The 24,189-nt window shown below is 37.4% G+C and overlaps 1 protein-coding gene across 2 annotated transcripts in view; it reads left to right on the top strand.

Annotated features, from left to right (window-relative positions):
- Positions 1 to 5,733: 5,733 nt before the first annotated feature.
- The window catches only part of PPHLN1 (periphilin 1), a 58,745-nt gene continuing 40,289 nt past the window's right edge, over positions 5,734 to 24,189 (top strand). Inside the window, exons 1-3 of one of the 2 annotated variants that reach the window (XM_058804828.1) lie at positions 5,734 to 5,820; positions 9,293 to 9,463; positions 9,906 to 9,961. In XM_058804828.1, the coding sequence (XP_058660811.1) occupies positions 5,749 to 5,820; positions 9,293 to 9,463; positions 9,906 to 9,961 (299 nt within the window). In that variant the 5' untranslated portion in view covers positions 5,734 to 5,748. Of the gene's footprint in view, positions 5,821 to 9,292; positions 9,473 to 9,905; positions 9,962 to 24,189 lie in introns of both variants that reach the window. The other variant, XM_058804827.1, reaches the window with a different exon arrangement.

Genomic DNA, 24,189 nt, shown 5'->3' with positions numbered 1-24,189 from the left:
GGACGTGCGGAGCTGCCGCGGGGCTGCCGCGCAGCGGGAGCGGGAAACGGGGCAGCGGCAGGTGGGTGAGCGGCGGGGCCGGGCGCGGGGCCGAGCCGCGGGCCGGCCGCCTTCCTGCGCGGCACCAGCGGGCCCGGAGCCGCTCCTCTGGCCCGCGGCTGCGGTGGGACGCGCTCGGCTTCTTGCGGGGCGCCCCGGGGCCGCCTTCCTGCCCCCTCTGCGAGCACGTGCTCGGGGTGCGGGGCGCCCGCCCCGGGAAGCGGAGCCTCGAGGGACGGCCCGGGGAGCGCGTCCGTCCCTCCCGCGCCGGAGCGGCCCCGGCGCGGCGGCAGCGCCGCGGAGCCCCCGCGCCCGCGGGTGCGCTCAAACGCAAAAGCCCTGGGCAGGACGGCCTCCTGTGGGCAGCGGCTGCTGGGTCAGCGCCCGAGGTGGCTCGTGTGCCTCATCATTTAATCCTTTGAAACCCATATGGGACAGAGGACTCTGATTCACGCTTGAATTTGTATATTTGTTTTGAAGGGAAGGCTCGTCCTCCTTGTACGTACATCTGAGCGTAATTTTGAGCAATCATTCGTAGCGAGTGTATGGAGGCTACATAAATCTCATTGTAAACGCTTTCACTGATGTGTGTGGTGGGTATGTTGGTGCAGGATCTATGTCCTTATTGAGGGATAAGTAAGACATGAGTGTGTAACTCCGGTCATTTCCTAATAAGTACTAGAATAAGTCTTTCAGAATAAATCTGTGTGATTAGTTTAACAATAGGGTATTCTGTTGTTAAACTAATATTTTAAGTCCTTACTAGTATTTAAGCATCTGAAGTCTACTCTTCATGGTTCTTTATTCTCACTCATACTCCTTAAGTAGGCTCTTTCCCCTCCATCAGGGTTTTCAAGGATAGTCTATAAATTCTTTGTCTGTGACTTCAAGGGAGCAAAGGCAGAAGTAACACAAAGATGCGGGAACCCGCACAACCAGTGAGGACAGTTTGATGCAGTGGTTTGCCCTATGTGAAGTGCTATGGGTGGGTTGTTACTTTCAAGAGTAGTTTTTGAGAACATTGTGGTTTTGACTGGTTATGGCATCAATATGGAAAGTTGCCATGCAGTGGTGATCCATGCAGTTGTTTGCAGTGACATTGCTGGTGGAGCAGCTACATCAGAGCCTCGTAGAATATGCTTTTCATGGCACTGGCACTGATGATGGGCAGGTCAGTAACTGCAGGTGGTCAGGCAAAGATAAGTGCTGATAGATCAGTCATTCTATTACTATAACCCCCAATGCATTGCTTCCATTGCTCTTGTCCCAGTGACATAATGAGGTAGTAAGGAAGTGCAACTGGTGGGATTGTAAATCCTCATTGGAATGCTGCTGCTGTTATTATATTCAGTTTATGCATGCTGTTTTAAGTAAAAATCATTGTGAATGGGTTGAGAAAGGTTGGAAGAGAACCTCTTGGTATCTAGGTGAATATCCCTGGACTTGTTGCAGTCATACTTCTAAATGCTTTTGAAACTCTTGCAGCCTAATATTTGCTATTAGGCAGAGACAGATTGTCTTTGAATCTCTGGTTTTTCTCAGTGCCTCTCTCATGTTATTTTATTTCCTGGTGTTTCCCTCTGCTCTCACACTTGTGCTTTTTAACTTTTTCAGTAGGACTGTGCCTATTCAGCGTGTTTTACCTGTCCCAAGTACAAGGGGAAGATGAGAAAGTAACTTTTCTCCCCCAAACCCATTTTTATCTGCCTTGCCTTCTGTCTAGGTAAGAAATAGTGGCTTATCTTTGAGTCTAATTGTTGGGAGATACAACAATATTTTCTGTCTTTATATCCTCACAGCAGGAATCATTCCAAGTTTTATAGTGCTGTTGCTAATAAGTTACATCTCTCCTACATCTTGTACAAAAGCATTTGAGCTTTTTTGAGAGCTTTCCAAAGTAGAGATGATAGACAAAATTGGCTCACATTTTTCAGTCTATGCTGTTTATCAAAGTAACATTATAAAACCAGATATATGCCAGTGGCATGGGAGGCACTCCAGCTGCCTGTCTCTGCTTTTTTTTTTGTTCACGTATGGCAAGATGTAGCCATCTGGATTAGGAGGCTGTATGTGTTGAAAACAAAAATGTAGATTCTGCAGAAGGATGATAGCACACACTAGAAAATTAAAAATCCTGGAGAAGCAGATACTTGTAGCCTTCATGAAAATTGATGTCTCAAGTAAGTGTAAGCAGACAAGAATTGTGTACCGATGTTTCAAAGTACTGGAGTGCTTTTGCAAATGCATCAGGAGGGTGCAAAAAATCTGAAGAGAGTGACCTGTGTAGTCTGCCTGATGAAAAAACCTATATTAGCAAAACATAGTGCTAATTGGAGTAAAGCCATTTTTGGTGGCTGGCTACAGTAGAGCAGCTTGTGACGTGTTCATAGAATGACCTCTGCACTTACAGAATGTGTTTATTTGAGAGAAGATACTGCTTTAGGTAAAATAGTCACCCCTGATCAAAAGCAGAAAGAGATTGTTTTAATTAATATGGCAAGTGATTATATATCATAATATTCAGCATCAACTGTTTTGGTTTTTTTTTGTTGTATATGCTAATAGAAGATAGTTAATCAGGATGAGTTATAGTGTTTGGCGTGAAACAAAACCAGGTTTCTCTCATTCTTTGTTTTACAGCAACTTTGTGCCTACTGAGAGAACAGATGAATCTCAATACAGCATAATAAATTTGAGATTTGAGCTCTTGAGTCCTTGTTAATGGAATTTTCTGATGTTGATGCTAAGAGTTTAAACTGTCCATGGTTGTTATGAAAGCTGTGTTAGGTCACATCAGTTAAGAAATTGAGTGTTTTCTTTTTCTATTGAAACAGATAAAAGGTGCTTAAGATGCTAGGAATTGCATTTTCTTCCCTTCAAGCATTTTTTTCTTTTGGTATTTCCAAATAGATCCTTATTTTATCTCGTTGTTCTAAAATTTGTCAGTTTTGTCTTATGTATAAAATTGGTCTTCTCCTTGTTTACCTTAGCAGCATTTTAAGCAATGTACTTGATGGTTGATTCTGCCTGATTATCTTTCTTCGTTCCATACCTCTAAATGCAGATGAGTTTTTTGTTCCACCTGCATAGTTGCTTGTTATCTAGTGTATATTTTTTGTCAGTCTGTTGACTTTTGTGATAGTGTAGCTCTACCTTTTTCCAGCTTGTGTTTTTGTTGAAATACTGGTCTTAATTCTTGCTCATTTCAGTGAGGTCTGGCAGTGATAAAAAAAAGGGGAGTGTTTTTATCAGCTTGATTCCTGATAAAATAATGGGGTGTGTATGTGAGAGTTGGTGCCAGTGATGTGTGTTGGGATGTTGCAGGTGGTTTGACTGACAAAGCAGCATGAGGTTTAAGTCTGCCCTCAGCTTCAGTAGCATTTTTCTGAGATATGTTGCTTTTTGAACATTATGTTAACAGTTTCAATAACTTCTGCAGGCAAAAGGACAGGGTCACTACTGTATTTATCCAAATGGAAAAAAAAAAAAGCAGCTTGAAAACCTCACCTGACTTCAGCTCCTGGTATTTTGCTGTTTGCCTAAAAAACTGAGGGTTGCCATCAAGTACCTAAATCTCTGTTAGTGTGAGAGGTGGGTGGGCTGGGGATGGGCAGGGCGGAGTGGTGTGGGCACTTGAGGTGCTTCCCAGCTGTGGTGAGTGCAGACAGAAGGAATGGCCCACCCTGGGCAGGGCCTGGGCATGAGGGACCAGCAGTGAAGTGTTTTAGGTGATGCCTTTTCAGCATCGTGATTTTGCCTTGCCATAGCTAATTCTGCCCCTCCTGTACATAAAACCACAGAAATGTTCAAGTACTGTTCTGGGCACAAAGAAAAGAGGATGGTGGGGACAGCTAAGAGCACATAGAGCATCCTCCTGGTAATGTGGGAAGGAGGGCATGGGGTTGGCCTAAGAGCTGTTCATGCACATACAGCCCTGGTGTGCATTTTTAAGGCTCTAGAAAAGGTCAGAGAAGTACAAGATAGAGAAAAGTTGAGGCAGGTACTGTGAAAGTGCCAGGAAGGTGCTTCAGATGATGCAGCTGACCATCCAATGCAGCAGTATGAGCAGTGGTTTCAGAATTAGTAACTCTTACGTGGAGCTTACTGGAGAGGGCAGGGACAGTGGATCCTCTTGCTTTTGTCCTTACCAAAACTTGGATCAGCTGGTTGGTTTAGTCAGCTTTTGATTTATAACCTGTAGCTACATGAGAATAGTACTGTGTCTTGGTTGTAGAACAAACTTAAGGTCAAGATTGTTATAAAATGGGACTATAATTTTAAGAAGATAATGTTTTGTTTGAACCAATGCTAGGGTTCAATCTCTCAGCATAGATGGATCTTGTAGTTGAGGAAAGAACTTCTTCATTCATTCTCTTTTACCAAAAGAAAAAAGATCAAGCTTTTAATTAACTTCTTATCACATGCAACCGAATCTTATTTTTCTTTACAAAGACAGATCACAGGGTACAGGCAGTTAAAACATTTAGATTGCACCTGTCTGGTTTACTTAACAGAAAAAAATAAACTTATGATGAATATATTTGTATTTTTTGCTAAACTCAGTTTCTTTTTTTTGTAGGTAGGTGAATGGATCTTCAGAAGCAGAGTTGCTAAACCTGACAGAGAAGTAAGTATGTGAGTGTTGTTATATTTTGCAAAAGTGTGTATCAGAATTAGTGCTACCTCTCTTTACAGTTTATTAATTCTTTTATGTTGATTCTTAGCATCTGTACTAATCAATAATTTTATATAGCCTCAAAGTCTATTTCCAGTAAAGTGTTTTTATGTTGTGCAAGTAGGTAACAGTATGTATTTCTCCTTCTGAATGTGACCTGCTGTTACTTTTCTGTATTGACTGTTTTTAACAGCTAGAGCTACTACTGTGAAGGGAAGGTTTGAAACATATAATTCTAGCAGTTGCATATCTGCTTTCAGTGTTGTATAGTAGATAATTTGTCACCTTTATAATCAGCAGAAAGGTTTGAACTCCTCAAGTCTGTGTTGTTTAGCACAGCATGAGTAGAATCTCTTAGAATGATGGTTTATTTCCACCTGTCTTTAATGGCTAACTCTGCTTCCAAAGTCCCTTTCCTCTGAAAAGAGGTATTTTTTTTGTTCTGCTGGCTCTCAATTTAAAACAGGAAGTATCTTCATGTGAAGAATATATTGTATGCCTGTAATCAAAATATGGGGCTTTGTACTAAGAAGTTGTGTGCTATATTTTGATCTCTTTCCAGACAGTTGAGTTGATGAAATAATTCTAAGTTATTATATTTTATTAAAAAGTAGAAATTATTTAATCTAATAAAGAGATGTTGAATTACTTTTTTAAAAGTTCCATTTTATATTTTTAACAGAACACTATTAAAATTGCTGTAAGGTATATGTGTGTGCATTTGTCTGTACATCTAGTACTTGCAATATGCATATATTTCAATAGAGTGGTTTATAGTATCTCCAAGTCCTGTAATTTTACAGGATTTCCAGTTCCATGTTCTTGCCCATACTGCAAATTATTTTTGCTCCAATACATTACATACTTTCCATATTTTAAAGGGCTAATAATAAGAACTTGTGCATAATACATTGTATTGGGAGAAATCCTGGAACCTTTATTTTTCTGCTCCCTGTCCTTTTGTCTATTCATAATGGGTCTGGTTTTCACTAATTGTATTTTCATTGTCTTAAGTGGCCTATAGAAGAGATGAAATGTGGTCCGAAGGGCGATACGACTATGAAAGAGTTCCAAGAGAACGTCTCCCTCCTAGGATTCATGGTGATGTAAGTGTGCAGTAAGCATTGTGTCTGCAGCATTATAACATTATACTGTACCTTTATACAATGACCTGTACCATAGGGGTTGGATTTATGTACCTGTGTAAGTTCCAAGTATATCCCAAGTTAATTTTTTCCCCTGTTCCTTGAAGTCAGCAGTTTGGCACATGCATCTGCACAAAAATAATAGGCTGCCTACTGAATTAAGTATTAGTTTTTTTTTTTTAAATTTTCAAATCTATTGGAACTGTTTTAGAATATTTGTATTTTGGTGTAATTCTTCGTGTTATTAAGCACAGGATTTTTAATAACTTCTGGGGAACAAGAGGCCATACTAATGTTATATTTTTCCATAGTCTTTTTGTGGAGGGATAGAATGTAAGAGAATGGTGCAGAAGGTAGTCTCACACCTGAGGAGTTGCAGCTGCACTAATCACCAGAGATTAGGAGCAGGCCTGCCCTTAATAGGCCACAGCTGTGTCCAGTAAGAAGATGAGTGCTACAAAAGGGTTAGCTGGTTGAAGAGAGAGTTGGAATTGGTTGGTTATGTTGTGAGGGGAGTTGGAGTTTGTTGGTTGTGCTGTGAAGAAGGAGTCAGTGCTATGAGGAATCACCGAGAAGGTATGGGAGCTTCACAATAAGATGACAACATTTTTTTTATGTCAGTGTTTCTTTTAAGTAACTTGACGTCGTAAAGGAACTTGTTTCATGATTGTTCTTGTCACCAACAAAGTTTCTTTATAATGTTTAAAGTATAGAAGATGTTTTTAACAAGTGTTGAAAGTACATCTTTGCTAAAGTTGTGCTTTGGAGTCCTGTTTACAAGAACAGTGGCAACAGAAATCTGCTTTGTAGATACAGTCTTTTGTGGTGTGTTATGTACGTATGTATGGTATGCTTGTAAAAGCAAATGCAGAAGCTGTGCTATAGAATAAGTTCAGAATGCTTTTAGGAATTCTCTGTTCCACAGAGTTGGGCCATTTTTTCCCCCTCCCTTGTCTGAAGTCTCCAATAAATAAATAAAACAGGTTGTAGCTTTGTCTTTGGAGGTATTACACCGTAAATAGAATTTTAAGAATACTTTCTGATATTTCTATTTGCATCCTTTGTAGTGTGCTTTTGACAAAATTAAATTTCAGGTGCCAGTTCCTCTTATCTGACTTCCCTTTTACTAATGGCAAATGTTGAAATAATACCATAGCTGATATAGTGCATCTTCTGGGTTCCCTCTGTTTTGTTTTCAGCTTGTCTCTTTGGAGACTTTTGGTTACTCTGTGTAACTAATTATACAGGCTTCTCTATTTGGTGGTGTATTAGTGGTTGTCTGTTCTGTGACATTTTTGTTACTGTGACAGGCAACAGTAGCATTTTTCATTTTCAGCAAGCTGGAAATCACGTTGATTTCCACAGGGTGTTTAGCTACCTCTTTCTCCAAAATGCTTATCAAGAATAGGACAAGAGGAAAGGCAGAATGTATTTTCACACATGTTTTTTCAGTTTGACAATGCATGGCAAATTTAACCATTGCGTCACTGTCATTTCTAAATTCCCGTAATCTTTCAGGCTGTCCAGGGAGCAATGTGTGGTCAGGCATTATGAAAATTTATAGTCTAAAAGATTTGCATTTTGATGCAAGTGTTTACTAGGTAGTTCAATGCTAGCTTTATATTACATATGTTTGGGACTGGGCTTGAAGGCAGTAGCAGAGTACACTCATCACAATGAATATTACCCATCTGTACCAAAACAACACCCCCAGTAGCTGGGCTAACCAAGATATGTGTCTCTCTGCCATACTGAAAGATGGATATGGAGTTCCTTCTCATACAGCTCTGCAGATTCAAGATAGTTGGAAGGTACTTTGTGTCCTTGTAAGCCCGTGCTATTGTATTTGTGTCCACATGTAGAAGTCTGACTTAATTTTGATTAGGCAAGTGAAATGGAATTAATTTGTTCAATCTGTTAATATGCTTAGTGTTTGCTGCTAGGTTAGTATGTTGGAAATAAGATGTGCCAATGATACAGAATGACGTATCTTTTTTTTTGAAGAAATTGAGAGATGTGTCCTCATCTAAACTGAGTTCTAATTGTGTATCAAATATAGATTGTAGTAGAAACACAGTTACTGTTAAAGAACGGGAAATTGCAAGCACTTGACATAATTGTGCGAGTAGGATATTCATGGGGTTTTCATGTAGCTGTTCTTCTATGTGCCAGGATAGTTGTGTAGTGAGGTCTTCTGGGTGAGCTTAAAGCATGGAGCAGTTTTATTTAAGCTGCACAGCAGATCTTTGTAAGACACCAAACTAAAAAAAATAATTACATGTGGAGGATGTTCGATGAGGTAAGAGTAGATCAAACATTATGTCTGTGTATATAGTCTCCACTTTGCACCCGTATGGCTGGCTTTAAACTGCCCTCTAGTCTGTTTGTTGTGTTTGTTGGGTGCTCTCTGAAATCAGAACTTTTTTTTTCTGCATGACAATATTTAGCAGTTTGTGAATACAATGTATTTTTCTGCAAAAACTATCCGAAATGATTAGATTCTGACTTCTTACTGTTAAAAAAAATAGCTTGAGTGTCTTCCCCCCCCACCCCTGCCAAATCCAAATTGCACGTGCTAACTCAAGTGTCTGCATTAGTAGCTGTTGTTTAAGGCCCGTTAAAAAAACTTTTTGCTAAAGGAAGAAGATTTAAAATACAAAATCTTGCATTCATGTTTTCATTCGCTTTTTATTTGCAGTTGAATTATATAAAACTTAGTTCTAGTAAGATTAAATTTGTATCTTTTGCAGCTGTGCAATTTGTACTTAATAAACAAAGAATTTCTTTAGTTGACAAATGGTATATGACATGCTATTTGAAGGAAATAAATTTGTGTTCTAACAAAAATCTGCTTGAAATTTGCACTAAAACAAAAACCAAGAGTGTTAAAATTCTGTCACTTGAATCTTCAGATGACCTACTGCATTGTATTCAGTGTGTGTTTATCTATTCAGGTTATGAAGCAAGATCTTTCTTAAATACAGTCTCTGCAGTATGGAGGATGTTATGGACATAAGGAAAATTGTTAGTATTTTCAAATGACTGTTATTTTTTTGTAGACATTACAGATGCAACTTTCTTTGTTGCATTCTAAAAATAATGGAGAAATCTGAGGGATACATGTAGCTAACCAATGCTCAGAAAGTAGCAAATGCTACTGCTTATAAACTTTCAAAGACAATTAAACCATCTTTAAAAATTTCTCTCTATAATTAAACTTGTAATGCCTAAGGATTGAATAGGAGTAGTGTCCAGTTAGATTTAATCAGTTATTCCACTGTCAGACTGGCATGATTTTTAATGTTTGCTGTTTCCCTGTGCAATTTCCTCTTTTAAGTCCCATATTTAGAAATAACTTAGTTCTACATTTGTTTGTGCGTTACGGATTTTCAGCTGTTAAAAGCAATGTGATTTTGTTTGTTTTGTGGTTTAGGGTGATTACCACAGAATAGTAAACATTGTGCCCAAGAAGCCAGGCCTGCTGGAGAGACCTGGGGACGGGAGTTACAGTCGCTACGACGATTACGGTCACGCTGACTACAGAGACTACAACGCGGGCCGCAGTTTCGCCCACGACCGAAGGAGTGGCCCTCCACACCGAGGTGTACGTAAGGTGATTCTTCTCTCATGTTTATTTTCCCATTAAGGCTTGAGTAGTAGGTAATTAAAATGCTGGAAAGGTCATTATTGTTGCCCTCTGCAACCCAGCCGTTTGAAATTCTGTAATTTCAGGGTGTTGATGGTAATTTATAGTTCGAAGATGAAAGACTTCTTGAAGACAGAGCATGTATATATGCTTTGGAAACTTCTGTAGTTTGTGTTTTTTATAGCATTGCAAAGTTGCTCTCTTCAATATTGACACAGGAAAAAATAAAAAGTAAATGGATACCGTGAATAAATTGAGAAGATATTTATTGCAAGGAGTAATATTTTTTTAAATTCATTAAATGCTTTGGTTTTGCAATAATTAAGTACCATTTCGCAATTAATTGTACTTGACATATGAGATACATGTCATGCAGTTGTTTTGCCTGTATGTTTTGCAGGATGAATCAGGATACAGATGGTCAAGGGATGATCACTCTTCAAGACCTGAATACAGGTATTTTTTGATTCTAGTAGTGCCATCCACAGGCTGCAAATATTTAGGGCATTTTACTTGGTCACCAAAACAACTGATAGAGCAGACCAGTGAAATAACAGGGAAAGGACATATGTTGAAGTAAAAGACAATAGTGGAAAAATGGGTTTTAGTTTTATTGTTTGAAATAGAAATTGAAGAAATTATATGACAGGAAAGTCCAGAGTTTAATAAGAATAGGAGGCATCATGATAACATCATTAGGATGGTAACCTGTAAGTGTAAGTAATTTAATGCATCTCTGATGAGTCACACTTCTTACATGATTTCAGAGAATTCTTTGTTCTATTATTTGATTCTGCAGCTGCAGTACATTGAGGCTACAGTATAATGATGCCTGTGCCATTTTAAAGGTTGGTAGGATAGATAATAGGATTATGAAGTTCACCACAGCTTTCTTCTGAGCTCCCTGTTTTCTCAGCTGAACTGATGAATATATATTTCCATCATATGTAATGTTAATTTCTATGAACCGTCCTTAGTCTGTACCTCAGGTTCCCCTTTATGGAATCTAAGGACTAGTAGTAAATCATAGGGCTGTAATGTACATATGCCTGCAGTGATGTTTGATATGGTTTTTTTTTGAATTAGCAAAATAAAGTGCACAGGATAGTGTTACACTCAACATTTATCGACAAGGATGAAAGTCACCTTAAATACTAGGACAAGAATTGATTGTTAGTATAGGTGAAATATTAGCAGTCTGATCTAAGAATGTCATTGATGGCTGTGCTTTTATATGCCACATCCTGCATTTCCACTTCTTGAGATGTCTATTATACCAGCTTGTATTTGTGGATATTGCATCATGGTGTTAGTCATAATATCATAGAATAACTCCTTATTACAACATATATTTAAAACTATGGGTATACCATACAAAGATCAACAGAAATAAACCAAATTAGCCAGAGATACCTGACCAGTTGGAAAAATTGCTGTTAAACCAGCAGCAAGTTAAAAAAAAAAGACTGCAAGCAGGTCAGAAAAAGTTCAGACAGGGCAAGCCTTAGATTTGTGGTGGTGTAAACTCAGTAGAATACTGTTAATAGCAATATCCATACAGGGACACACAGTCGCAGTAGATATCTATTCCTTTGAATAGGATGATTTAGACATAGCATGGATGGATTATTCTATAATCTCACCATAAAGGAAATCCCTCATATATCACAAGGGTCTTGGTGCAATAGACTTCTTTCAGAATTGCGTTCTTGGGGCTAGAAGCAATAATAAAAGGTTTTGAACAGGAGTGCTTAATAAAAATTTGTGTAAAAGTTTTTCCATCTTTTCCTCTCAAGTTAGAAGAATCAGGATTGTTTAAAGCTGAGGAAAAACACCAGAAAGGCTGAGAAGACTGAGTTAGTGTCAGGCAATTTATTGTACACAGAACAAGAGTGGCACCCAGTGGTCAAAAAGTTTGTCTTAAATGCATCCTGATTTCTTCCTTTCAAAATACGGTTAAAAAAAGTGAGGTTAAAATGTCAGCTCATTTTGTTGAAGGCTTTATAAGTGTGTTTTGTGGCATATGGTAGTCCCATCTGAATATGTATTATATACTTCAGATTATAGAGCTGTTACGCAACTGCAATAATGCTATGGAAGAACTCCATAAAGATCCATGGTTTGAATATATTTGGAGTTGAATGAAATCCTACTGATTCATTATATAAATATAGCAAATAATCTTGAAAGTGAAGTCTTGTGATCAGACTGCAAAACATTTGTAGTGTTCCATGTTTGTAATAAACTTAATTACGATTCTTTGCATATTAACCACCATTGAGCAATGTAGTGGATCTCAAGGAGGAAATCAAAGTACATTTCATGGTGTATGTTGTCTCCTGTGGTGAAAGTGCTAATTACTTTCTATTTCAAAGACATTTGCTCCACAAAATATGGTATTAAAAAAGTTATTTTGTGCAAAAATGCCTTCTCTTTGGATATGCTTAAAGTTATTTTAGTTAAGTTCTTTGGAGTACACATAATTCTTTCTTTTTTTGAGGAGATAGGAGGAGGTTTAAGATGATTTTAACCAGAAGGATTTTAAAAAAAAATTGCATGGAGCATGGCTAAAGCATAGTTAGAAGCTACACAGTCAGAAGTCTTGTATTTAATGGGTTTTCATAGTTAATACAGTGACTTTAAATTCTTAAAAATAATAGCTCATTTATTGACTGAAGTAATAGCTTTCTTTTTTTCAAAATTGCAATCAGCTGGAAGAAGTAGTTGTTAATATGATAGCATTTCCCTTTGAGTATTCATCATTCACATGTTCCTGTTTTGGTTTTTGAAAACATACCTGTCAAAAGGTACCTTCTCATCTCTTACCCTTTGTATTTTTCTTCCCCCAGTCTTGATTTAGAGAACTGAAAAACATTAATTGGGATTCTCCTGAAGTAAAATGCTGCTTATCTGCAATATCAAATGTCCTTAAGTGAGTCCTGTGTGCAGTTTTGAGCACCACAATGTGAGAAAAATATTGATCTATTAGAAAGTGTCCAAAGGAGGGTAACAAAGATCATGAAGGGCTTTGAGGAGAAGCATTATGTGGGGCAGCTGAGGTCACTTGGTCTGTTCAGCCTGGGGAAGAGGAGACTCAGAGGGAGACCTCACTGCAGGTACAGCTTCCTCGTGAGAAGAGGGGCAGGCACTGATCTCTGCTCTGTGGTGATGAGGGACAGCACTTGAGGGAATGGCCTGAAGCTGAGTCAGGGTAGGTTTGTGTTGGATATCAGGAAAAGGTTTCTCACCCAGAAGGTGCTTGTGCCCTGGAACCCCAGGGAAGTGGTCACAGGACCAGCCTGACAGAGTGCAAGTGTTGGACAGCGCTCTCAGGCACCATAGTGTGGCTCTTGGGGATGTCTTGTACAGGACCAGGAATTGGTCTTTAGTGATCCTTGTGGGTCCCTTCCAACTCCTTATGTTCTATTATTCTGTAATTCTCTTTGCTTTTGAAGAAACCAGCAGTTAGGGATTTTTTTTCTATTTTTTTCCTATTGTTTCCTCAGTGGTATTTTGTTGGGGTTTTTGTAAGCTTCTTGTCTTTTTCTTAAAAGTAGGACATGCTTGCTTACTTAGCATTTGTAGAGCTGTGACTTCAGCTGTGATGTGTCTAATGACCAGCAGCAGTTCTCCATGAGTGACAACAGGATTGCAGAGGTTCTAGCACTTGGTCTACTGTCTTTGTTTTTCTTGCCTTCCTCCTTACAGGGTTATGCTCCAGTTTCCAAGCAGCTGTCATTCACATGGTAGACATTATCATGTCTAGCACTGAGTGGAGCATTACTATTCCTTCCACATGCTTTCTGAGGGTTGTTAGCCCTGTTTTATGCTATGTTTAGTGAACAGCTGTCATCCTGACCATGACTTTTTTATGGTGAAGATACACATTTTATATGTGAAAAATAAAGGAATTCAGAGGGTGTGCGGGGCATAGATTTCAAACTGAGTTCTCAGCTCTTTCTCTCCTGTTATCACCTAAGGAATTCTGAACTCCTGAAACTGATGTGAATTTTGTTTTAGCTTGATTTCAAGTGCCTTTTGGTTCAAGTGTGGTTGGCACATACAAAGAATTGTACATCATAGTTTGGAGGAAACATTCTGCACACATTAATGTTTTGGTTGCTGATGCTGTGAGAATTGTGAGACTTAGCAATTCAAACGAGTAGAGATCAATTAAGATGTGACTTCTTTGTACATTTATCTTCTACTGATGTTGATAATTTCTGGAGCTGTGTTAGTGCTTGTCTTCAGTGATATATTGGGCTAATTTATGCAAAGCACTCATGCATGTCAGATTTTTTTAAAAGTTGTAGGGAACCGTGCTGTTATATGTTGAAGGATTCTATTTTGCAGTACTTCCCTATGGGCCTTATGGCAATGGATTTTGCATACAAGTTCATTTTTATAAGGTCAGATGAACTTTTCAGTGTGAAATGCTTTGGAAGATTGTTAGCTGCTGTTCACTTTAGTCATGCCAAATTTTAATCCTTTTGAGTGCACAGAGCATTACATCATTTTTTTTTTTACCAACCAAACTGAGTTTACAATATGTGAAATATATGAAACTTGGCAAGTTAAGATGGGTAAGACTCATCTTCAAAGAGAAATTACAAAATGACGCACTTGTAAATCCCAGCTACACATGCATTAAATTTGATCCTTAGAATTATCTAAGGCCCAGATTTTTGTAAAATAAGGGTTGCCTTATTTGTGAAGTAAGTAAAAAAATAGACTCCTGAGAAGCGGCTTACATAGGGCATTTTAATATCCCCTCTTCAGCTGTAAATGTGAATAATTTTTCCTTTGCTAATGGAGGAAACGTGTTGCTACTATGTGTGTTGTTTTGTTTATTTCAGGTTAGATTTTTCTCCCATGTTCTAAGTGAAATTAGGAAGCATTTTAGTAGTCTAGTCTTTAATTCTAGTGCGTTTGTCCATCAAAAACAGATCTGCTTATTTCCTGGAGTGCTTAGGAAATACTTTGTAATAGATGTAAATACTGAAGTAATTTTGGTGCTACAAATGAGAGAAAACTGTCTAGCAAAATATAGAAACTTAATTGTAAACAGTTTGTGGTCTGTGAACAGTTGAGATTCATCAGTCAGTTTTATGTTTTGTTTTGGAAGTGTTCTAAATCAATGGCTTATTGTATTTTATTTGAAAAAAAAAAAGTGGTTTTCTGAACATTAAACTTGCAATTACCACTTTAGGGGGATAAGGTATAATATATGTTGGGTTTTCTAGATGCATGCACCTTCACAGTGAGAATGGGTTTACTGCAGGCTGTGGAGTAAATTGGTTGCAAAGTGGGGGATAGAAGCTCTGCAATCTTGGCTTTTTGATCTCTGCTTGAACTACCCTTGCATCGAGTGATTAACCCCTTGTCAGTGCACAAAGTGGTGACGGGAGGTTGCAGAGTTGTGGTCTGAAGATCGTACATTGAGGAGAAAATTGTACTTTGGTAAGAATGGTTATTTTAAATGAAGACCTTTGATGAGAGAGTCTCCAGATGGAAGTTAAGGGTCACTGACTCTTCTCTGAGTAAAGCAGCATTTAATTTTGAGAGTCCAGATGTGTCATAGGCTTATAGCCAGTTATCATTATATTATCACTATGCAGTCACCTTTGAGTTAGAGGGGGCAGTTATTTCTTTTTTTTTTCTCCTCCCTCTGTGTTTTCTTAAATTAATGAAATAGTGAACATGTTTAAATAATATACTGCTTTAAAATATTATACTGTATTGGGGGAGGCCTTTAGGCTTTGGATTTAAACTTTCTTGTAATGTAAACTGATCTGTATCTTGCTTATAGAAGATAAACTTAGCCAAAGGGATTTATGAGATGGTGCTATAAATGTACATAAGTCTGCTGTTTCGTTGTAATGTTTGACAGCTCTTAAGGGGCACCGTACAAGAACCTCATTCTTTATTAAAAAACATGTGTGGAGGGACATAAATATGGCAGTCACCCAAAGAAAATGGTCTTGCTTTTGACAGAGATTGATAAGCAGAGTTGTAATCATACTCATTAGCACATACCTTTTTCTTTTAATAAATAAATATCTCTGCCAGAACATTAAACCTTTCAGATATTCACATGGCTGAGTAGAGTAGCTTGTTTATTCATATACAAAATTAGAGTTTCCTTATAATAGCTCATTGTAGTAGATTCGTTATACCTGTCTGCAACTCCAGGCAAGAACTTGTCTGTTGAAATCTTTTGCTCAGAAAACCCATTGTGTTAAGCTGCTAGCTAAATTAGTTTATCTTGGCTTATGATATTTTGGAGGGTGGAGGGGGAAAATTAGAACCATTTGGAACAAGATAATAGGTAATATACAACTTGAAAGTTGATTCTGGTTTACACTAAATATTTAATGACTTCATATTCAGTTCATGTTTTATGCAGCAGTCTTACTGATTCAGTAGTTGCTACATTTTCTTTAAGAGCTGGTTTCTGCTCTGCTGGCTGTAGCTCTTTTGTGCTTGGGACAACCAATTTGTTTGCAAACTGAGATTTATGTTCTATAATTTGACTGTCATTATTCAGTCAGAGTTAAATATATCTGATTGTATGCTTGCAGTGTGGGTTCTGTAGGACTGTAAGTTTTTATTTTGAATGGATTTTAAGAGCTCAAATCTTCTTGTGCAGATACCAGATAGCATTTTAAAAAATGCCTTGTACTGAAGACTGAGTATAATCAAGAGCAGTTCAGAAATGTTCACTGGCGCAGGTCAACTGAAATTTAAAAAGTTTCAGTTTGGACAAGTTTGGTTTTATTGTTATGCTGAATCTTTTTTCTGTTTAACTTGGAACTCGGAGGCTGTGTGAACACTGCCTGTTTTCTTACTAGGAATTTTATGTCAAACTGAGTTTCTGCTCTGCTCATATGGGCCCTGTGTACATATGTCTAGAATTATTCTGGAAACCTCATTCAAAGCAAGACTACTGTCATTCCACTTCTGAAATGTTTGTCACTTGAGAATGGGGGGAAAGGAGAGATTAATAGGCAGGGTTTCAACTGTAGAAATTTTTTTGCCCCCATCCTATAATGTAAAAATATGGGGAGGAGATAGAAACTGCTCTTATTTTCAACTGGGATGTTTTTATATGTGTTGGCTAATTGTGTGACTAAATTGGAAGGTGAATGTTGCTTTTGCTGGCAAAATATTTGTTATAAATTATTAAAATATAATATTCTTAAAAATTGTTGTTGAATAAGGAATGGCCAGGTAGTAAATTGACTTGTAAGTATTTATTTGACAAAATTGCAGCAAATGCACCAAATTTGGTAAAAAAACTCCAGAAGTTCTCATCATGTCAATTCTCCACTGCTATCATGTTTATTAGACTTGTGTTTGATCCAAAGCTGTGTTACACTTTAAGGGTTTGTGGCCTTTTCTGTGTACAACTGTTTGCCACTGTCGTTTTTCTAAGGTTTTAAATTGTCATGTGAAATTGATGTCATCATTATATTTTTTCAACAGGGGCTATTGTGTGAGACACCTTTTTACTAGAGGTGGTGATATGTTATGATACACCTCTAAGAAAAAATTCAGTAGTCTGCAAACTCAGTTAAATTTTGTGTTAGCGTTGATTAATTGTTTAAAACTTAGTCCCACCTTGGGAAAATTATGATTTCCTTCTAATAAACGTTGTTTACATAATGCTAATAAACTGTAAGGAGCTCATCTGTTTACAATGTATGATAGGATAACGTGCCTAAAGATAAGATTATGTACCTTTCCACTGTAAGGTCTTGATTAACATATTTCCTAAAGAAAATCTTTGAAAAGCCATCTCACCTGGTCCAGTCTTACAGCTAGCACTATAGATGGTATCAAAACTAACAGGTTAATGCTGCATTGGGAAATAATGAGGCAAACTCCCATGGGTAGCACTTGATTATTCTGGAAAAGTTTCCTAACTACTTCATTGAAAAACAGCTAGCTTCTGAGACAGTGGGGAAGGGAAAGAGAAGGGAGTCTCCCTTCGAGTGCAGACAGCTTCTGTTAAGATGGCATCAAACTAAATCATCTCAGAGCCAGTGAATTGGACTGATGAATGTAGTCATGGCTTTCTCATGTTGAGGTGTATTGTCACAGAGGACTTTGACATAATTTCCCTTAGGAAGGTAAATTCTTGATCATCTGTTAGATTCCAAGGACTTGTTTGTTATGTTTTGAATATACTAAACATTTTAGATTCAATTCCCATTGAGAGAGGATGGGAATATTAGGATACAGGAGAGGAAAAAGTTTAATGTTCTTGATAGTTTAGGCATCTTTTGTTAAGTATTTTGTTTCAAAGAGAAAATTTTTGATGTGTCATTTCCTTCTGTGTAGGGTGTTACGATCTACATCTGAGGAAAAGTTCATTAATAAAGCAATCCATGATCTCATGCTGTTGGTATTATTTGTAAAAGATGATACTATTTTTGTGTGGTAACAAATTATTGTCACTGTTAGTCCTGACATGAGTTCATGATATACATTTGCATAAGCTTAGAAGTTCTTTCCTTTGTAAATGAAGTTGTGTAGAACTTGTCTATGAGCTGACAATAAATGCTTTTGACCACGTGAAACTGAATATTGATGTCATTACACTCCGCAGGGTTGGGTCAGCCAGTTGAGGGAATGTCTTTTTCTTCTGAGGTCTGACTTTTAATAGTTGCATGTGTTGAATTAAGTCATAACTTATCTAGCCTAGTATGCCTAATTATTTTTGAAAACTATGCCTAATTATTTTTGAAAATTATGCTTGAAAGCATGATTATGAACTTTGGAAGTAAAATGGAAGAAATGTTTTAATGTATTGACTTACAGAATAATAGAATGGTTTGAGTTGGAAGGTACCTTCAAGGTCATCTAGCCAACCCCCTGCAGGAAGCAGGACATCTTCAAGTAGGGCAGGTTGCTCAGAGCCCCAACCAGCCTGACCCTGACTGTTTTTCCAGGGATGGGTTATTTGCTCTCTGGGCAACCTGTTCCAGTGCTTCAACATTCTCATCATAAACATTTTGTGGTGGAGCCTTTTTTCTCCAGGCTGAACATCACCAACTCTCACACCTTTCGTCACAGATATGCTCCATCCCACTTGATAATTTTTGTTGCTGTCCTTTGTACCTGGTCCAGCTGTCCATCCATGTCTTTCCAGGACTTTGGAACTGGGTGCAGTGTACCAAGTGGGATCTCATCAGTGTAAAGTAGATGGGCAAACTAATTCATGTTACTCGACTCAGTATGCATTCTACAGTTGTTATCTTGTTAGAGGCAGTTTTTGAGCATTTTGTTCAAGGATTATCTAAGTAAGGTGAAAGATTACAGAGGAGACTGAAGTGTGAAGCAATTACCTTCTTTAAAATCTTTTTTCAGCTACTATTAATTTATTAATACTTACTAAAACTTGTGTCTGTTAGACAGCATTCTGTTTTAGAACTTATCAATGAATTTACATTCATTACTCACAGCCAGTGTTGCTAGATATGTATGTCTCTTATTTTTAGGAAAAGAAAAAAGGAGTATTACTTCTTTGAGGCTTATTGAGTCTAACTTCAGCTGCTCTAGAATTCTGTCAAGGAACCTGTTTTATTTATTGTAAGTAATGAAAAGTCACAAATGCAATAAAGAGACTGATTTTCCTACAGTAAAAGTATATTTCCACAGCAGTTTTAACTATCTATGTGGTTCTTCCTGTCTCCCTGGTTCTGTTTCAGGTGTTTGTACATTTCACATAGCTGGTTCTGTGTGCTAGCCCACCACAATGAATTAAATATTTGTCTGCCAGTTTTGTTGTCTGAGAGAAAATATCTATGTCAGCTTAGGCACAGAATGGAAATAGGGATCCAAGGAAGGTTGCAGAGTTTGGGATTGCAGCAGCCCCAGTTTCAATCAGTAGAGCTGTCATAGAGCTCCAAAGTTATCTGATATTAAATCGCTGAAATAACTGAAGGCATACAAGAGTTGCAAAAGGATTTCTATTAAAGAATTTACCTAAGCAGCATAGCTTGCCTATATGTTAAATATGTTCAAACAAGTGATATTTATAATATGTAGGAAATGGCCTATTATGGAGACTGTAAATTGTAATAAAAGTGAAGGGAAAAAGCAAACTGGAAAATAAAAAAGATAAAGCCATATGGTTGAATAATTTATAAGAGGAAATGTCTCTCTTAACTTTCTGATTTTGAACAAACTATACCTGACAGGAAGAAATGAGATCACATGAAGAAAAACTCCATTATGTGCAATGGGTTTTTTCTTCATGTATGTATAATGTCATTTATATTGAGAAATCCAGAAGCAGAGGCAGTAGTGTGCTAACTTTACTGAAATTTGCTGTGCAGAAATCCATACCACTATTACAAACAACACGTTGAGGCATATAAACAAGTGAAACCTATTTGACCTAATTGCTTCAAATCTCACTGTGTTTAAGAATAAAAACATAGAAATCTGTGAAGCATTTTTCCCAATTAGAGAAAAATTTAATATTTATTTAATTTATAGATCACATCAAGGGATTTGGAAGTAGGAAAAAGTAAATATAGTAAGGGTATTGTCTATCAGTATCACTGACATAAGGTGTTACTGCTTACAAACCTGTTCCACAACTTACTCTTCCTTTTTATTGATAGTGTTAGAAACTCAGCCCCAAGAGTTGATCAAATCAGCATATCCTTGAAGAACACAACTACTTGTTGTGTTCTTTTGCCAGTGAACTAATGGCATTCCTCAGCACACTGATGAAAAGCTTAAGTGCTCTTCCAGCAGCTATTTCATGGTTTCTGGGCTCTTCTATGGAAGGATTTTAAAGATCGCTTTTGGGGAAAAAGTAATAGCTTGCTGAACATAAAATTCACTTATGTCCCTAAAATAAAGTGCAAAAATATTTCTCTCTGGGGCTTAGTGTGTATGTAAGACAAATGCTTGTCTACATTAAATTGTTTGGCACATACTAAGTGTGAGGTAAATTCAAAGCCCTCAAAGATAAGACACTTTTGAGGTATACCAATGTGCTTTGGTACCTCAGGGAAGTGTTTTAAAACTCTTTTCTTTGTGCTGGTTTCTGCCTGAGGCAGGACAACAGTAAAAGTGCAAGTATCTACTTAGGAGTCTTTGTCCATTAGAACTTTGTCTAGAAGGTAAAACATTGTCCAGTTTCTCTGATCTGTTAGGGCATTAGGAAAAAAAAAGTATGGAAAGTACCATATTATACTTCCTAGCAATTTTCCAGTTTTTAAGCTTATATTGAGATAGAAGATTTCAGTTGTTTCCATTTTGGATTAAGTTTGCTTAGGAATTTGTTTAGTTGCTACTGCATAGAGTCATAAAATGGGAGAGGTTTATGAGCTAGGGCCCTGAGCTAGTTGTCTGAATTTCTTTACTCTTCTGGGGTGATAGGCTACTCACAGGGCAGTTGTAAATGTTGTAGCTGTTTCTAGACATTGTAATTTGGTCCATCACTTTAAGCAAATACTCCCTCTGGAATACGAGACCTATGTTTTGTTTTCTATTTTAGAGAAATTGGGGGGGGTCTTATTAAGCCCTTGTTTTTAAAAAAAAGAAAAACCAAGGTCACATGCATTTGAATGCAGTTATTTTGTCTAATTTGATCGTAATTTGCCTAAATAGCACAATTTGTTTTTATTCTTGAGTTGCCTAAAGCCGTTTGCTCTTAATTCTTTGGTATTTAAATCTGTGTTCTGAGCTCTGTTTCTCTGTCCTTATCTGTGATTGACCATCATTTCTCCCTGTCAGATAATAGAAGGTTTTAGTTTAAATATACTTTTATTATGTAGGCTGATGTTGCAGCAAGTCTAATGTACATTATCAATGGCAGTAAAAAGGAGGAGGGCACTAGGAAAGAGCAATGTAGTGAGATTTCCAGTGCCATTGAAGTGCATAGCTTTACTATTCAACTAAAGGACAAAGAAGCACTTCTCTCTAATGTTGCTATAATATTCAGATTGTCTTATTTTTTATTCTGACCTGTCATGAGATCCTGAGGTGGTGACAGGGAGAGAGGAGTTGAGTAGCTTTCATACCAACTGAGGTAGACAAAGATTTGCTGTTTGCTTATGATGACTTCAGAAGTATTGCATGCAGCATAAAAATCATGAAACATTTATATATTTTCAAATTTTTTTTCGTACATTTCGTATTTCTGGGTATCCTTTTCTGCTTGAAACAGTGTTTCATAATGTCTGTTTCCTTTTGCCTTCATGCAGAAAGCTGTTCATAAGATTACACTGGCAGGTCCTAATTATGTTAATTTCATTTGGAGCAAAATGCAGGTATCACAAGTGCTCTGTTTACTTGCTTAGTCATAAAATGTTGAAAGCCAGTTGTCAGTAAGGAATCTTATTGCCATTTCAAATGTTCAAATGAAAGCCATTGAAACCAGGTGCAATTCCTTCTATCTATGATGATGTAATTCACTGTATTGTTTTAGCTTAGGATAAATCTGCATAAGGATCTTTGGGCAATAACAAGAGATTATAGCAAATCTCCAAAGCAGAGCCTGAGTAAGTTGTTGGTTTGTTGCACAACTGTGTACTTTAGAAAGGAATGGAATGAGTTCTGGGAGAGGGGTGGCTGGAATCTTGCACCACCTACATTTACTTTGAAGATGCTAAAAGTGGAGGTGTTCTTGCCTCTTCTTTTAGAGGCTGGGGGAGTTGTATATTTTATTAAATATTTTCTGCATCATCTGATTCATGTTGGTAGTTCTTGCAATGTCCTGAAAAGGCAGGCAAAAGGAATTTTAGTTTAACTTTTCCTCTCCCTCCCCCTTGCATCTGTGTTATGAGGCAGAAAAAGTATTTTCAGTTAAGGATTCAGTTCAGATCTTGACTGTTTTATCTCTTTGCACTGAAGTCTGGTGTTGCAGAAGCTATTTATAACTTCTTCAATTTATTTATAAGTTGAAGATATAAAAGTGTGAGAGTTATTTCTAGGCAAGGTTAGTAATTAAGCATGAGCCTGTAAATGGAGTGTTTAATCCCTTTGACAGTAGCAGTAATTTTCTCGGATGGAAGGGATCACAAAACCATCTCTGACTTTTTAATCTAGGTTATAGGCAGCACTCACCTGTGAATTACTGGAAGATCCTCCTGTTTCTGTTCCACACAGTATGCTGTTTTGTTGCCAGTGTTCAGCTCAGTGCTAAAAATGAGAGTTATGGTCACTATAGCTGGACCATAATGTAGATTAATGTTCTAGTTGAAAAGTTGAATGTAACGGGATATAGAAGTCCCAGAGAATAGTGAGCATGAAGTATTGTAGGCTGTTGCCCTGTAGCACAAATTCAGTGAGAATGTTCTAAGAGTCCTCTTACAGTAAAACCTTTTCCTTTATTGCATGTGATGTGCTTCATGTACCCAAGTACCTCTCTATTCCTGGGCATTTCACATCCAGGAAAGTGATTTAATTTTACTTCGGAGTACTCTTAAGAGATAAACCTGACACACTGGTTTGTTAATCTTTGTTTCATAGAGCTTAAGCTATAGCACTGTTTGTTTCTGGTCTGTGGGCAACTGAAAACCTCCTCAGTGTTGTATTCCTTGATTTTCTGCTGTGCAGAAAGTCATACCTTTGTCTGTTCTGTACTTGTGTTTTGTCCTTGAGAAAACTGGAACTGATGGTGAACTGAAATAGCTGTCAGGCTGGAGCTCTTCCCCCAGATGCCCTTGGGGAATGGTATATCACAATATGGCTGTTCTTATAACACTTTGGAAGCTCCTCCAAGACTGCCAGCTTTAGTGAGAACTTCATGGTCAAGTTTCATCTGTGTTAACAAAGATACTGCTTCCTGTTGCAACACTGCTGAGAGAACAAAATTGTGCTTTTAGGATTAAGTGTGGATCATGAACACAAAAAAAAAGACTTGAGGGATGCTATATAAAAGGGATTAATTCTGTATTTGTTGTTAAGGGCAGTAGCTCTATTTTAAAGTCTGTTTTGCATCTCTATTAAATATTGTCCCTGCTCAATAAACCCTTTGAGTATGTGTTGGAATCTGAAGCATGTGCTTAACTGTTTTGCTGAATTGAGGCCTTCGTTACCAAATTGCAGGTGTATGTTAGCTTAAGTATTGAAGGAAAAAAATAACTGTAAAACAATGCTTACTTTGTTCTGTTCAGTGTGTTATATTAATGGAAAACTTCAGAAGTGCTATGCTGTTGCTATGCTGTCCCAAACGGACTTAATATAGTTAATGGCATGAATGTTCTATATGAGATATGGTCTAGTTAGGAATTGACATGCAGTGATGAAATAAAAATTCAAAAATTGAAAGTGAGATTCTATTTTGGGGTGCATAATATTATTGTAGAATGTGGCTTTCAAATATTTTCCTGTTTAAAAGTGTGCTTCAATTACAATTTTGAAAATTCTTACGTGGCTATTAGAGCATTTAGTATACATGTGAAATAGCTGGGGCACTGTAAACATAACCATAATAAACTGCTCTGTATACAGGGGTTTAATAACATGGTCATAAAAGTGTGTTTTACACTTAAAAGTGGTGTACTGGTCTGCCAGAAAGCTTGTGCTTTAAAAATATCTTTATTTAAAGAGAGCGATTAAGAAGGAAATGCAAGAAGTGGCTGTGCCTACGTCATTCCTGATAAATATTTGATCAATATGTTCTTTAATAAGTAAATAACGCCCCACTTAGCTAGAAA

The sequence above is a fragment of the Ammospiza caudacuta genome, chromosome 5, assembly GCF_027887145.1.
Source record: "Ammospiza caudacuta isolate bAmmCau1 chromosome 5, bAmmCau1.pri, whole genome shotgun sequence".
Taxonomy (NCBI): Eukaryota; Metazoa; Chordata; class Aves; order Passeriformes; family Passerellidae; genus Ammospiza; species Ammospiza caudacuta.
The sequence above is the reverse complement of the archived record's forward strand: the minus strand, read 5'-3'. Positions and strand labels throughout refer to the sequence as shown.